Source organism: Drosophila suzukii, chromosome 2R (genome assembly GCF_043229965.1).
Source record: "Drosophila suzukii chromosome 2R, CBGP_Dsuzu_IsoJpt1.0, whole genome shotgun sequence".
Classification (NCBI taxonomy): Eukaryota; Metazoa; Arthropoda; class Insecta; order Diptera; family Drosophilidae; genus Drosophila; species Drosophila suzukii.
This window is the reverse complement of record NC_092081.1, coordinates 12,441,056-12,456,730: the sequence shown is the minus strand read 5'-3', so window position 1 is coordinate 12,456,730 and position 15,675 is coordinate 12,441,056. Positions and strand designations below refer to the sequence as shown.

At 46.6% G+C, this 15,675-nt stretch overlaps 4 protein-coding genes across 4 annotated transcripts; 2 read left to right on the top strand and 2 right to left on the bottom strand.

The window, feature by feature from the left end:
- The first annotated feature begins 19 nt into the window (after positions 1-19).
- LOC108018226 (phospholipid-transporting ATPase ABCA3) lies at positions 20-7,158 on the top strand. Its single transcript, XM_017085745.4, has 9 exons — positions 20-255; positions 322-829; positions 884-2,032; positions 2,082-2,634; positions 3,595-4,551; positions 4,608-4,839; positions 4,901-5,086; positions 5,659-6,561; positions 6,962-7,158. Exons 1-9 carry the CDS (start codon positions 26-28, stop codon positions 7,140-7,142), a joined length of 4,899 nt encoding a protein of 1,632 aa, XP_016941234.3. The 5' UTR covers positions 20-25; the 3' UTR covers positions 7,143-7,158.
- A 977-nt stretch (positions 7,159-8,135) lies between these two features.
- On the bottom strand, positions 8,136-10,919 carry LOC108018206 (putative sodium-dependent multivitamin transporter). Its single transcript, XM_017085723.4, has 2 exons — positions 9,686-10,919; positions 8,136-9,627 (listed from the first exon to the last, which is right to left on the bottom strand). The coding sequence occupies exons 1-2, from the start codon at positions 10,665-10,667 to the stop codon at positions 8,846-8,848; spliced, it is 1,764 nt and encodes a 587-aa protein (XP_016941212.2). The 5' UTR covers positions 10,668-10,919; the 3' UTR covers positions 8,136-8,845.
- Positions 10,920-11,193: 274 nt separating this feature from the next.
- Positions 11,194-12,766, top strand: LOC108010230 (sister chromatid cohesion protein DCC1). The gene is made up of 3 exons (XM_017075075.4): positions 11,194-11,343; positions 11,399-12,538; positions 12,597-12,766. Exons 1-3 carry the CDS (start codon positions 11,207-11,209, stop codon positions 12,694-12,696), a joined length of 1,377 nt encoding a protein of 458 aa, XP_016930564.3. The 5' UTR covers positions 11,194-11,206; the 3' UTR covers positions 12,697-12,766.
- On the bottom strand, positions 12,713-15,518 carry LOC108012059 (ATP-dependent RNA helicase DDX24). The gene is made up of 5 exons (XM_017077339.4): positions 14,000-15,518; positions 13,821-13,940; positions 13,316-13,768; positions 13,077-13,260; positions 12,713-13,018 (listed from the first exon to the last, which is right to left on the bottom strand). The coding sequence occupies exons 1-5, from the start codon at positions 15,420-15,422 to the stop codon at positions 12,760-12,762; spliced, it is 2,439 nt and encodes an 812-aa protein (XP_016932828.3). The 5' UTR covers positions 15,423-15,518; the 3' UTR covers positions 12,713-12,759.
- Between the last annotated feature and the right edge of the window lie 157 nt (positions 15,519-15,675).

Below are 15,675 nucleotides of genomic sequence, written 5' to 3'. Positions count from 1 at the left end.
CTAGCGTCATCAAAACATTTCAAAAATGTCCAGTGGTCCCCCGCCAGCAAAGCCGCAGAGCAGCATCTGCATGCTGTGGCTGGTCATTTGCAAGACGGCTCGCTTCCAGCTGGCCAATACGCTGACCAGCGTTATCATCATTGTGGGGCCCATCGTTGTTTTCCTCGTCTATGCGGCCACGGCTCTGTTCCGGGAGCCGTTGGCAGATTCTGCGGTAAAGCACCCACCAGTCAATATCACCATAAGCGAAGTGCCGTATGTATAAGTCACCCACAGACTGCCACAATAATCCAGGCCACCCTGACACACCCAATGAACCAGGTACATTTTATACTCACCTGAGAATCTGGTTGTGGCTGCTGTCATTGAGGATGTAGTCCGCGATCTGAATGCCAAAGGTAGCGAGGCTTTTCCCAACGCCTTTCAGTTAAATCGCGCTCTAGTGGAAAAGAATACATACGGCTACGTGGGCATTGAGTTTGAAGACACCTTCAGCGGCATTAAGGTTCTCCCGGATAAAGTCACGGTGGCCTTACGCTTCCCACTTCACTTGATAACGAATCCCAAGCTGACTTGGGACGACAGGGCGATCTGCAAGCACTCCGACATGGACACTGATTACTATCTGGAAGAGGGATTCCTAGCTGTGCAGGCCAAACTGAGCGAGGCGTTGATCAGGGCCAAAAACGAAAGCGCCATCCTTCCAGAAGTGATGGTGAATCCCTATCCAGACCCCAAGCACTTAGAGGGCACATTCATGGATAACAGGTTGTCTTTGACTGGGGTCCTTCTCCTGCCCTTCACCATATCCGCCGCATATCTCGCACAAGTATCCCTTCTAAACCCGAATACGTGTATATGGTAGTTGATGAGTATTTTTCAGATGATTGTAATGGAGAGGAGGGAGCAACTGAGGGCCATGTTGGAGCTTCTGGGCGTCAGGGCGTGGATCTACTGGATGTCCTGGTTTTTGGTGGCATTTCTCCTCTTATCCATTCCCACCGTGTTTATGATTCTCCTGCTGAAGTGGCGCTACTATCCGATGAGCGACTGGTCTCTGGTGCTGTTCTTTCTTTTGGTCTACAACTTCGAGGTCTTGTGCTCGGCCTTCATGATTTCATCCTTTTTCTCGGACACTGTCGGGGTGCAGGTGGCCATCCTGATCGTGCACTTAGTTGGCTGCCTGCCGTGGCGTGTATTAATTATGGGTTATGCACCCACTGTACCAAAAGCTCTCTTCGTCTGCGTGTTCCTCAATAGCTCGTTGGCCATGGGACTGCAAGAATTCTTGAAAAGCGAAAACCTTCACATAGGAATGCATTGGAACAGACTCTTCGAGAAGACCGATTGGAAAGAAGAATTTATAAACTTAGGCCCCATTCTTATGTTCATGTTGCTCGGAGGCGTGGTGCGCTTGCTAGTTCTGGTCTACGTGGAGCACCTGAAGAGCCACCAGACCAAGAAGTGGTACTTTCCGGTCCAGCCATCCTTTTGGTGCCCGGGAAGGGGGCGGCGGCAAACCAGCGAGCGTGATCTTGAGTGGCAGGAGGATGAGGAGTTTAGGGACCGCCCATTGATTATCCGAACCAAGAACCTTGAAAAGGTCTACAACAAGCGCTCTGTCGTCACCGATGTCAATCTAGATTTTTACCAGGATGAGATCACAGTGATCCTGGGGCACAACGATTCGGGCAAGACGACAATTCTTATGCTTCTGGCCGGGTTCGTGAAACCCACCTCCGGCGAGGTGACCATCAACGGATATGACCTGGCCACCAAACTGAGAAAGGCGCGTCAGTCGATGTGCATTTGCCCGCAACACAATGTGCTCTTCGAGAAGGTCAAAGCCAGATGGCACCTCAATTTCTTCTGCCGGCTGAAGGGAATGAACCGGAAAGAGGCTTCTGCCGAGACGGACAAGTATCTGGAGATCGGCCTTTTGCAGGAATTTGCCGACACGAAGGTTAAGGATCTTCCCAGCGGCATGAAGCGAATGCTCATGCTGTGCTGCAACCTGTGCGGCAACTCGAAGGTTTGACAGTCATCTCCCTAGAAACCGGTGTAACTTCCATGTATTGCAGATCCTGCTCTTGGACGAGCCGGGCACCAGTCTGGATCCTCTGCTGCGTAACGAAATGTGGAACCTGCTGCGCCGTGAACGAATGGGGCGCTGCATCATCATGTCCACGCACAACACGCAGGAGGCCGAGGTGGTCTCGGATGAGATTGTTATCCTGTGCGATGGCCAAGTGATCGGTGTCGGCACCACCGGTTTCCTCACTCAGGTGGCCGACACGGGCTCCTTCTACCTTCTGATCTGCACCAAGATGGACGCCTGCTATGTGGAAGAGGTGACGCACTTTCTGCAGATCCGTTTTCCGGACATCAGGCTGCATAATGAGTACGGTATTTACGTATCCTACGAAGTGCCCACAAAATATGTGCAGCAGTTCCCGGTTTTGTTACTGGAGCTGGAGAATGCTCTGCCAGATCTGTTGCTCCAGGAGTTTAGTTTGTGTGCCCCCACACTAGGCAGTGTCTTTCTGAGGATTGGAGAGGAAGTGCGGGAGGCCTGGGGCCGGAGCAACTCAGTGAACTTGGTCTCAAGGCTTTCGCCCATATCATCTCTGCTTAGTAAGTCCAACACATTCATATCTTACTATCATTTTAAACAGAAAGTATGTTTTGAACTCCATACACTTTCTAGGTTAAATGAGGAAAACGGAACTTAAAGTTATAAACTAAAGTTACTGGAAAGATAGCATTATTAATATTTTATACATTTGCTCAACTATGCTCTCGCTAAGCTCTGATGTATATAATTATTTTAAAAGTAAAAGAAGTTTTAGTCAATAACTAATAGGTTTCAATGTCTTTCAGTATATTGTATATGTAGTTTGGTTTGGAAAGGTGGTTCTATTTGCATTTTATGGTTCTTAACCGCTGAACATTGATATAAACTTATTTCAAGAAGATATTGCACCAATGCAAATGCTTATAAAATATAAATAGAATAATACAAAACTTTTCTTAACCCATTAAGAACCCAATCTAAATGTCATATTTTTTGTAAAAGTTAACTTGTTTAACTTTTTTCCTCAGCCTGAACAACAAATATTTTGATGTTAAAAGTTTCTAATAGGACTCATAGGACCACAACATTGTTTTTAATCTTTGCTCAAATTTTAAATGACTTAAGGATAAAAATTGTTAAAAAATTTTATTTGAGTCATTTTTCCGCCATTTAATAGTACATTTTACTGAGATCGTCCCATTAAAAATATCATAATAATAAATTGTATTTTATTTCGCTTTTCAAAGCCTACCGAGAACCGAAAATAGTTATTAAGTTATGACTTTACACCCATATCTATCAAGAACATGGTCACTAATGTCACATCCAGTAGACAAATGTGAAGTGTAAAATGTAAAGTAAATAAAAATGTAAACGTCGATGGTTCTTCGCCTTTACTTAAAGGTTTACTTTACCTTGATGTTGGTTAGCTTATTAACGGGTATCTGATAGTCGAGCCACTCGACTATACCGTTGTCTCTTGTTTTGATTTGTTATTATATATCTTCTACATATTATAGACCTCCTTCCCACCTTCGATGTCCGCGAGGACAACGGAAGCGTAAAGTGCAGCAATCAGTGGCGGGCCATCATGGAGAGGAAGAGAATCTTCGCGTGGCGCAACCGAAGGTTGTACTGCGTTATCATCATAATTCCGATCTTCGTTTGCGTGCTGGTCATCAGTTTTGCGATCCTACTGTTTATACTTGACAATCATCTTTCCGAGCTACTGGTCACCGACCTTGGACTCTATTCCAAGGCGGTGTTTGTGATCGAATCGCCCGGGGACAAGGATAGCTTTGGCCAGCGCTACAGGCAGAATATATTGAGTCGAGGGGCCTCTGTGCGCAGCACAAGCGGAACTCCTCTCGACGACTATCTTCTGAAGCAGATGAAGTCTAACCAGTTGACAGTGATGCACTCGCTTTTGGCCGGCGTTACCTTTAACAGTACCGCCAATTCGATTGTCGCCTGGGCGAATAACAAGCTCGAGCACGGATCCCCGCTTTCCTTGGGCATGGTGTACGCGGCCATTGGACATGAGCTGGCCCAACTGGACATTGAGATTGTTAACAAACCGTTTCAGGACTCGGTTCTGCAGGCAATGTCCGGCATCAGCGAGTACTTCTACATAGAGTACGCCATGCTGGTGTTCCATTACCTTATAGTGGCAACTACCATTTTTGCCGCCCTACCGATCATCGAGCGGCAGACCAATGTGCAGCACCAGCAATTTTGCAGCGGGATGAGCCGGATCACCTACTGGCTGTCGCACCTGTTCTGGGACTATTGCTACTACATCGTAATGATCGCGGCGCTGGTCGTGGTCAACGGAATTGTAGTGAAATCGCCCCTACCTGTCACACTCTTACTGATCGCCTTCGGCTTCTCCGTCATTTCGTTCACCTACTTGTTGTGCCTGATGTCCAATGATTTTGGCAGGATGTTCAGCCTTATACTGTACATTAATATGATAGGTTACCAAAGCTTATTTGTATTCCTATAGGATTTTTTACTGAAATGTAATTTTCAGGTGTCCTGGCCTTGTTCATCCATCCAAAGAGCAATGAAACTCGCTACGCTATTCTTGAGACCATGCTCTTGGCTCATCCACATTACTCATTTTTTTGTGGCATGCATGATATCATGTTAAGGAGGTGTGTCTACGGCTGGAAATACCACAAATTTCTGCTAATCAGCGGTACAGTGTACCTGATCCTGGTCCTTTTGGCGTGGGTTCCGCGTCGAGTGAGCTATGCCTTCAAGTTATGTTGAGATCAAGCGTCCTTTTTATGCTATGCTGACTAAATACCAATTGTTTTCCAGATCTATTAGGAACGAAAAGATAGACCCAAGCCATAGAATTGAGGATAAGGAAGTTAGCGAAGTCCGGCAGAGACTAGGCTACTTGACAACAAGAGAATATAATAACTTCCCTCTCATTCTGAAGAACGTTTCCAAACGATACGGCAGTTTATTGGCAGTAAGATCTTTAACACTGGACGTTAATCCGTGAGTCTAAATTAATATTTTCCATTAACGGTATCCAATAAAACAAAGCAGAAACAGGGAGTGATTTTTTTACTCGACCAATAACTGATTACCAATTTGCAATTACCGCGACTGACTTTTAAAATACATTTTGCACATGCATATAGTATGCCTACTAAATAGAGAATATATATACTTTATAGGATAGGTTAGTTAGATTATATTTCGAAGATATAGTTTGTTGCTGGTGAAATAAGTACTTACTAGAAAAGCACCTCTACTTTCTTTACTTCTGCCTTGTAGAAAATATTCATGTAAACTCACGTAAAATGGTTTAGCTTCGTGTAAAAATGGTGTAAAATTACTAATAACTTAAGGGTAAACAATTTAAACAAAGAAATATTTTTAAATAGTGCTATTAAAAAATGAATGGGTTTCAAAAAATATTTTGCTTAATTAACAGCAAATAAAGAAAAGTATACAAAAAATTCCAACACAGGGAAAAAGTTGTGGTCGAAATGGTTAAAACTATTGCTTGCATGTTATAAGACACAGTGGTTTAGTTCAAATATTAATTATACATTGTTTTGCAGCTTCGAGTGCGTTGGTCTGCTCGGAAGAAATGGGGCGGGCAAATCCAGCACCTTCTACATGATCGTAGGCATGAGGTCGATCACAGTGGGCAGCATTCACATCCTGGGATTCAGTTTGAAGAGTCGTCCAAAGGACGGACTGCGTCTCGTGGGCTTCTGTCCGCGGGAGGAGATGCTTTCGCCGTACATGACCGGCAGGGAAACGCTGCACTTCTGTTGCATGATCAACGGCATCCGGCGGGAGCACATCAACAGACTGGTGGAGTCAATGGGCGAGTGCTTTGGACTGGCCCGCCACTTAAACATGCGCATCAGCACCTACAGCAACGGCACCAAGCGGAAGCTAATGATTGCCATGGCCACCCTGGCGCCCACGCTGATGTGCCTCGATGAGCCCACAGCCGGCGTGGACATGCATGCCAAGTACGACATCTGGAAGATTCTGGAGGGCATCCGGCAGGGCGGTCGCGCCATTCTCCTCACCACGCACAGCATGGAGGAGTGCGAGTTCCTGTGCACCAACGTGGGCATCATGGACCACGGTTCGCTGCTCTGCTACGGAACTTTGTCGCGTCTGAAGTATCGCTTCAACAAGGGAATCTTTGTCAAAGTGAAGATGGGCACCCAGGCGGAAATGGATGATGCGGCGGAGGTGTATGGGCGGATCACTATGTTGCCCTCAAGTGACAGTGAAAGGGCAAGCACGCGTAGTTCTCGTCGGATGTCATTGGCGCACTTGGTACGACATCATAAGCCCACAATGGAAGCAGTCAGGAAGTCGGAATTTAGCCGATCTCAAGTGAGCACCGGCCTCTCCGAATTGGACAACCTTGAGAACTATGACCTTTTGTTGCAAAGATTAGAGGAAGTTTTCCAAAGGGACCATCCCTACAGCAGTGTCAGGTATGCTATTTCGCTATCGAATGTCTTCAGACTGAAGCATCGACATAAGAACCCATTTATAAAAATTCCATATAAATACGTGTGTTATTTTCGATACCAATGGTTTTAAAACGTATTGCATGAGTAATGCTTTTTGAATGAGAGCTTGCTTTTGGAATTATTCTGCACCAAACTACTTTAAGCAGTGACAGTGAGGATTTTGAATTTTAAATTATTTTGGACGCCCTATTATACAAAACTGTACAAGCTATTAAAATCGGTAGTTTTCCCCAGCAGATAGGAATACTTACATAGGTATATACTTATAAACAAATACGTTTTTTACTTTGGCAATAAACTATTTCTTTTTCCAATAACATTTAAACTTTTACAATTTATAATACCCACTTTCTCTATTCAGCGACAAGTATCCCTACCGAGGAATGATTACCTTCTGCATTCCAAAAGGGATGGTAACGTGGTCTGCGATTTTTCTGTACATGGAGAACTTAAAAAATTCCATGCAGATATTGTACTACTCGGTCAGTCAAACGACTTTCGAAGATGTGTTCATGGAGTTTGTGAGGAAGCATAATGAATAAATAGTAACTTCCTAAATGAATCATACATTTGCTTTATCAACCTGCTGAGTGCCGGAACGCTTATCGTATCAGTACTGGATTTGAATAGATATCTGTGAAAGTTTCTTCCACCAAATGCTAACAAATCGCAAAAATTCAGTTTGGCGTTGCGAAAAGAGAGTAAATAAATCAGGCGATTTCGCTGAATCATGAACCGGCATTTTCGGCAAACTGATACTCTGGTTTGTAAAATTGTTTGTATATATTTTATAACATATGTAGCTAACAAATAAATTTTAAATTAAACTTTCGTACAATAACTCCGAAAAAAAAATATTTATTTTGTAAAACCAGCCGTTTACTATGAGTAAACAAATGCGGGTTAAAGTCCAACTATTATTTTTGCGGCTTTGGTTTCTTCTTTCGTCAGAACGTTTGCCAAAAAAGTGTGTCATGCGAGTCTATTGGTACTTTGAACCCTTGATCAGAAAACTTTCCACAAACAAGACAAACGTGGACAAGTTTTATTAACGATGTTTCGACATATTTCAATTGGTGTTTGTTTACAAGCAAACCCATTCACATGGTGGGTGACCCATGCCTTTTCCAATTTTAAGCAATTTGCTGTCTCCGACCCTCAATTAGACTTTGTTCACGCATGGCGCAATGGTCAATTGAATAGGTAAACGCTCAAAAGTTATGGCATTCGTTCCAAAATAGATTCCTCATAGAGTACGCAATGTTGGGAGAGCCTCGTGTAACCTTGATAGCAATTGGCGTACGAATTTTCTTATCGGAGGAAGTTCTCAGCTCATCGTGATTTCTGTGAAATATGAGCCTCCCAAAGTAATGGTAAATTTCCAAGCCGCAGCTTTACTATAAGTTTCATGTTTCCGTAACAAAAAGTCTGCCTTTCCAATCACGTTTTCTAGAACATTTTTTTTTTAATAGTCAGCAGTTTTGTTTTTAGAAATACATATAACTTTCACCACTCCGATATTGTTCAAAAGTTGATTGCGACACGACATGCATATATATGTATTTGCTTCTATAGTATATTTGTGTACATCTAGAGGTATATAGTTAAACACAATTCACAAAGTGGCGCAATGCAATGCTTACAGAACATTTTAGTAACTATTTATAGGGGTGCTCACTGTAGTGTGTATATAAAACCTAGACCTCGATCTGTGTTATGTGAAATAAAAGGTGATCATGAAAATATCGAATGACTGAGTAAACAGATTTTGTAAGATTAAAAATGTATAAATATAAATATCCCAATAAAATTAAGTATACAACTAAATTAATAATTTATGTGAGACATTGTGGCTGCCAACGCTCAGCACGGGAAAGTAGTCGGCCAACACGCTTTTGGTTTCGATTAGTTATTGTCATTTGAGGTAGAAATCTACTGTTTAAATTGTATTGTAAAAAACATTTGACTATTTCAACGAGGCTTCTGAATGATCTGCTTGCGAACATTTGCAACTCGGTTAATAACTACTAATTATCGTTGTTTAATTGTATATGGAAGACTCTGTTTTGGTCGCTCTGTATGCAAAATTTGTTCACACAGGTATACAAAAAGGTCACATAGTTATGCACTTTTAGGTACGACATCCGTAACAGGACTAAGCAAATACCGCGTTTGTATAGCCGACGCCTTCTGGAAATTCTTTTCACTTCATAAATATTTTACTCTAAGTTTAAGCCGGTCGAAACTACTGCTGAGTTAGCTTGGTGAGCGTTTCGTCCTGAGCCGTTTGTTTTCGTTGTTCTGCCTGGCGTCGCCAGCGACGAGACAGCATGGGTGCGAATAGGTCGTAGTCCAGTTCCTTCTGATACTTGTCCAAGTAGATTTCAGCGTTTTCTGCCCATCCAAAGTGCGCCAGCACAATACTGCTGGCATAGCCGACGGCCACGGCGATAAGAAAGCCGATCACACTTAACCACAAGTAGGAAATTCGATATAACCAGAAGTAGTGCGGTTCGATGACCACTGGGCTGCTATTTGCACTAAGTTCAATGGCATCTGCTAACAGAGCAGTGGCGTTCTCACAGCCGGAAGTGCTGAACTCCAAGGTAACGGGGCTTGGTTTGGGTCCGCCGAAACCCATCCAGAAGGATACTATTAGCGAAACGAGGAATCCGAGCAGTACGCCTCGTTGATTGGTGCGCGTGGTACAAACCCCAAGAGTAAAGATGGCCAGCAGTGGTCCACCCACAACTCCGAAAATGGTGAGCGAGGCTTGAAGAACGCCGCCCATGGATCCAGCCACAAACGCCAATCCGATGCAGAGCAGTCCAAAAATACAAGCCACAATCTTAGTGGGCAACGTGGATTTGGAGTCGATTAGCGTCCGCTTAAATATCGCCTTGTACAATGGCTTCAGGTAATCCTCCAGCGTTACGGCGGAGAGTGAGGTGACAGCCGACGAAATCGTGGACAGACTGGCGGAGAATATTCCCGACACAAAGAGGCCGCACAATCCGGGGTATTGACCTGTCGTTCAAAATAACTCAAATAAGAAGAAAGTCTTAAGGACATTGGCTGAACTCACCCATAGTGTCCAGAGCGAAGAGTGGCATGACCTGGTCACGCTTTTCGATGCGTCCTTCGAGCACCGGATCACAGTCGCGATAGTAGTAGAATATAGCCAGGCCACTGAAGATGGTGCTAAAGCTAAGCATTCCTAAGATGGGCAAGTTCCACCACAGCGCCGACTGAGCACTCTTCAAATTGTGGACACTCAACAGTCGCTGGACTTGTGTTTGATTCACTCCGTACAGGGATAGGTAGGTGACCATGCCGCCAATGATGAGTGACCACCAGGTGTGCCTCACAGTGGGGTCCAGGGAGAACTCATCGATCTGGATGCGGCCTCGCTCGACTGCCACCTCCCAGATAGCAGCGAATCCTCCCGCTTTAATGGCAGAGACAGCGATCACCGAGAAAATGGCGGCAAACATGAGGAAGGACTGAAACACATCCGTGATGAGCACCGCCTTCAGGCCGCCCAGTGTGGAGTAGAAGGTGCACACCAGTCCAATGACCACAATAGCCCATGAGCGCGGAATGTTTGTCACCGCCTCCAAAGCGAGAGCCGGAGCATAGAGGGCAATGCCCATGTAGAGAATCATTTGCACGGTGAACGCCAGGGAGGCGGACAACCGAGTGGCTTGGCCGAAGCGTCGCTCCAGGTACTCGTACACACTGGTCGTCCGCATTCTGTAGAAAACTGGCAGGAAGATGTTGGCAGCGATGGGTGTGCTGAGGATGTAGGCAATGTTGATCACGCAGAACATCGTTCCAAACTCGTAGGCCTCGTTGGAGACGCCCATCAGGGAGATGGCGGACATGAAGCTGGCCATCAGGCTAAAGGAGACCGGGAAGGTGGTCATGCTCTGGTCCGCCATCAGGTACTCCTGCGTAGTCTTCTGCTGGCCGCCCGCAAAGCGGTAGTATATGCCTATCAGGGCCGAAATGACCAGGATGCTGATCAGGACAGCCGTGTCCCAGGCGTCAAATGTTCCCACGGGCATTTTGCTGATTGGGTTATCACAGAATAGCAGGTCGACGTCCGTCAGTGGCCTGAATTGATTTTTCCACAAACGTCACTGCCAGTGATTGAATCTCCCGCGTCGCAATGACCTTTCCAGCAGTCAGCGCTTTGTAAACTGCGTCCAAGTGCACGGGCAACGGACAAAAACAAATGCGTGCTCGCGAATCCAGTGCGCAGAAAAGGAAACGTTCTCTCCAAAGCTTCGACCGTTAAATAACTGATCAGCTGCGCGGTTGAAGTGACCGTTCCTGGGGTGGCATCAAATATTTAAGTACTACCATTTCTTAAAAGTTCAATAACGCAAGCTTTACTAAAATAATAGGGGTATTCCCTGAACACATTTATACCACTTAAAAAATTGACCTTTTCACAAGCAAACCACTGTTCGCAGACTTTTTTTTATAACGCCCTCTATGCATAAAATCAATAAACTTTTAACCATGGATTTAAAAGTAAACTTCCTGGAAAAACACATTTAACATATCTGGATTCAATTCAGGATTTCACAAAAAGCCCTTAATGAGCTCGAGCGATGTGGCAACGCCTTTGTGCAATGGTCACACTAATTTTTCCCGCCCATTGTTTTGGTCAATTGGTTTTTGTTTACTTCTTGCGAAAATGGAATCCATGGAGGTGGATGAAAATACTCCCCAACTGTAAGTTTATCGCAAAGGGATTTTAACTCACCAATAACCTCCAACCCCTCATTAGCTACATTCGCACGCCGGAGGATGTGAAAGTCATTGTAAAACACGCCAAACTAGACGAGCGCCAGCTGACCCAACTCACCCAGGCGCTTTACTTCCCCTCGGCGGACGTGGACTCCGATAATCTGCGCCTCCTGGAGCTGGATGGCCATATGCTGGAGCAGATCCGCGACGGCCAGACGCTCCATTTCAAGGGCGGCCAGAACGAGAAGGTGGTGCTCTGCACCGACGAGCGAACCTACGACGTGAAGGGCGCCGAGATCTCCAACAGCCTGCTGTTGGTCCCAGACCTCAAGTTCGCTGCCGCCACCAGTACCTCTCCGCTGAAGAGTCCACGCACGGGCAACGCAAACGCCTCCCTGGAGCGAAGTCTGAACGACAGCACGGAAGATGAACTGGAGGTGCCACGAACCCTGGAGCAGCGACCGGTGCTGAAGGTGTTCCACGAGTACTTTGAGTGTCGCGAGATCAAACCTCGCTTTCGCAAACTGGGCGAACTGCTACAACTCACTAGGTATTCTGGCCCTGAGAACGAGTTCTGTGTCGAGCAGAAGCTGCTCTTCACCTTCTCGCAACTGCTGGACACGGTGCAGTGCAGCCGGGCGCAGTTCCTGGAGGGATTGAACAACTATCGAGCCATGGAACTGGACGGCCGAATGCGCGTCATGGACTACGAATACGAGTATCGCATTATTAGCATGATGCTGGGAGTGATCAGCGAGAACTCTTGGTCACTGGACGAAGTGGAGAGGGAGGAAACTATCAACGCACTGAAGGGCATCGCTCCTGAGGAAGTCGTAGCTGGGCTTTTCGATATCTACACCACCCCTAGCGAACGTTGTCCGGGAAAGTTTGAGTACCAAGAATCACTGGTCTCTCGGATCGTGGCACAAAACATTCTTCAGCCCGGCCTACGGTTTCGCAACGAGGAGTTTATGCGTACCTGGCAGGAGGCGCTACCGGAGGGCATGTCCTGCCAGTTGAAGTACCTTCGGGGCCTGGGAATCTGCGACAAGGAGGGAGCTCAGCCTTGCATCCGCTCGCTGGCCGAGGAGCAATTGCCAACCAACATCAACGATCGCATGAAGGCCTTGTTCAAGACTAAGCAAAGGTGGACAATGGAGGAAATGGAGCCATACATTGAGTGAGTAATGAATAACACTTGTTCTCAAGGTTTTATTAATTTTGATTTTTATTTCCAGGTGTTTTACTACCCCCACATTATCTGTATCCACAGTGCTGGCAAAGCACGCTCGCTCATTAACAGATGGAGGTGTGCGGTACTTTGTCTCGAAGCATTAATTATAGTATCCAAAGCTTAAATTTTTTTACACTTTATTCAATACAAATAGCTGTTAGTTTGTCCTAGGCATTCCTCTTGCGTTTGCTGCGATCCTTTTTGGCCTGCTTCTGGTCTTCTATGGCCGCCTTCATGGTCTCCACAGCACTTTGAGTGTGACTCGTGGCCAACTGGGCTGCCTCGCTGTTGGGATACTTGAAGCTGAAACCCCTAGGGAAGATGGGCTGGGCCAGGAGAGCATGAAGCTGGGCTCTGACCGTCTCCACTCGCAGCCGATTCCGACGACGCTCTATCACAAAGGGATCTTCATCCTGGTCGCTGCCACTGGATTCAAAATTGTTAGATGACTTTACTTTATCGAGATCTTGTTTATAGGACTCACGATTCGTCGTTGTATCCATCTATAATCATGTCCATCTCCTCAGCGTGCTTCTTCATCCAGCCGCGCTCGCTCTGGACGCGCTTTAACTTCAGTTCTTCCTTGTCCAGATCCCTCGCAAGATTCACGCGCTCCCTGACAGCGCCCAGAAAACGCTCAGAGATGGGAAAGAGTGGCAGATCCTCAGCTAAAAAGGTTAGATTTTTGTATAACTGGTCCGTTTTAAAAACTGTGTCACTCACTTCTTTCTAATGTTTTGTACAGCTTTACATAGCTTTTGACCTCGCCAGGTTCCATAAACATAACGGTTATGCCGTGCTTATTGGCTCGGGCTGTGCGTCCCGATCTGTGGACGTAATTCTCGCTGGTGCGCGGCACTTGGTAGTGGATCACGTGCTCCACATTCGGTATGTCCAGGCCTCGGGCAGCCACATCAGTGGCTATCAGCAGACCCATAGGACTGTCGCGGAAGCGTTCCAGGTTCTTCAGACGCTGCTTCTGGATCATGTTGGCGTGGAGGGGCAGAGGATTGCAGTCCAGTAGGCCAAAGAGCGTGGCCAGTCGTTTCACACAGTCGATGGAATTGCAGAAGACAATGGTGCGCCCTGGATGGCGCTGAATAAAGTAGTAAAGATAGAAGTCCTTTTGATCGATGGGGCACAGTAAACGGCTCTCGGTCAATGTTTGGGCGGTTTCTGCAATGAAACATTGAAAATCTTCAAACAAAATTCGGTTTTGTATACTTACGCTGTGAGCTGGTTATGTCCACAATCTTGGGTTGAGAGATGCCCAACTCTTCGATAAGGCTTTCAATCTTCTGATCCACCGTTTGCTTTACAAACTTGGGTCGCTTGCCGACATTGCGCTCTAAAAAAATTAAAAGTAACATAATTGTTTGAAAAGTTAAGTGACGTCTAAGTTCATACTTTGCATGTGGTCGGGAAGATCATGAACCAACGTCAGCGTGGCCGAGTAAACAAAGTTCTGCCGCTGATGCTTCTTCTGCTCATCGGAGTTGAGAACCTTGAGCAGGCTTCGAAGCTCTTCGAAGTGACCCTTCTCCACCATGCGATCCGTTTCGTCGATAACCAGGAAGCTAACATCTTCGATTTTGCCTAAATGATTATTGCCCTGGGCGTAGAGCTCCCAGAGGCGACCAGGTGTGGCCACCACGATCTCCGGACACTGTCGAAGTACTCGCTCCTGTTTCGCGACGGATAGTCCCCCGAAAATGGCTGCCACTCGAATGCCCGTGTACTTGGCGGCCGCCACCAGATGATTCTTGACCTGCACCGCTAACTCCCGAGTGGGGGTAAGCACCAGACCGTACAAGGGGCCTTGAATGCGCTTGGCATGCTCCTCCGCATCGCTCTCCTCGTCACTGGCTCCAGAAACATGGTCCAATTCCTCTGGCGGAGGCGTCAGCTCGTGATCATCCGCCGCTGGCTCAGGTTGCTGTCCCTTCACCTTGGGCGCCTTTCGTATGCCAGAACGGATATTTCTTTGCTTCAGCTCCATGATTCCGGCTAGCATGGGTATGCCAAAGGCAAGGGTCTTTCCGCTACCCGTCTCCGCTGCTCCAAGGATGTCCTTTTTGCCGTGGATGGCTGCCGGTAGGGTCAAGGCCTGGATTTGAGTGGGTGCAGAAAACCCTTGCTCGCCGAGGGCACGCAGAATGGGAGAGGGAACTCCCAGTCCGTTCCAGGCGGAGACATCAGCCGTTTCGCCTGTGGGGATTGGCACTAGGTCTGGGGCTTCTTCATCGCTGGATTCCTGCTGGTCCGCCGACTCCTCCGCCTGAGGCACTTCTTCCTCATCGTCCGATGGTGGTGGCCTGAGCAGGGCAAAGCGATCTGCGTCGTACTCATCATCGGAATCCTCGCTGTTGTCCTCTTCCTTGCCCTTTGACTTCTTTTGTTTGCGCAGTTCCTTACGCCTTTCCCGTTTCTCCCGCAGTTTCTGCATTTTCTGTACATGACGCTCGGCCAGACGGGCTTTCTTGGACTTGGCAGCGGCCATTACTTCATCCTCGCTTTCAGATTCACTGGAACTCTCGCTGGAGTCCTCGTCGCCTCCCTTGGAAACCTTCCTCTTTTTCTTCTTTTGCTTGCGCTCCCTGTCTGGATTTCGGGAACTGACCCTTTTCTGCGAGGACTTCACCAGAGCAGCATCGTAATCCTTGAGGACCTCCAGACCAATTAATCCCTCGTAGCCACCGCAATCATCGGAAATCACGTGGCCCTTGATCTTCACCTTTTGCCAGCTTTCCGCCTTGGAAGCGGCCGCCTCCTTGGCCGCGCTTTTCAATAGCTTTGGCGGCTTTGCGGTCTTCTGTTTATTTTGAACCATATTTAGATGTTTAAACTAATAAATAGTTCAATACAACCGCAGTTAAATAAAACCGCGTGTTGAATGCTGCTTCTTCTTGTCGCTGTTTGTTGACATTGGACAGGGCTGTTATGCACAGCTGTTCGGTGTTGAAAACTGAAGTGTTGCAAAACGCCAAACTACAAACTCGAGCTTTGGCGGTTATTTGAATTTGGCTATGTTAAAAAATCGGGACACACAAAGTAGCTTACATATGTAAAAGCAGCAGTTTAAT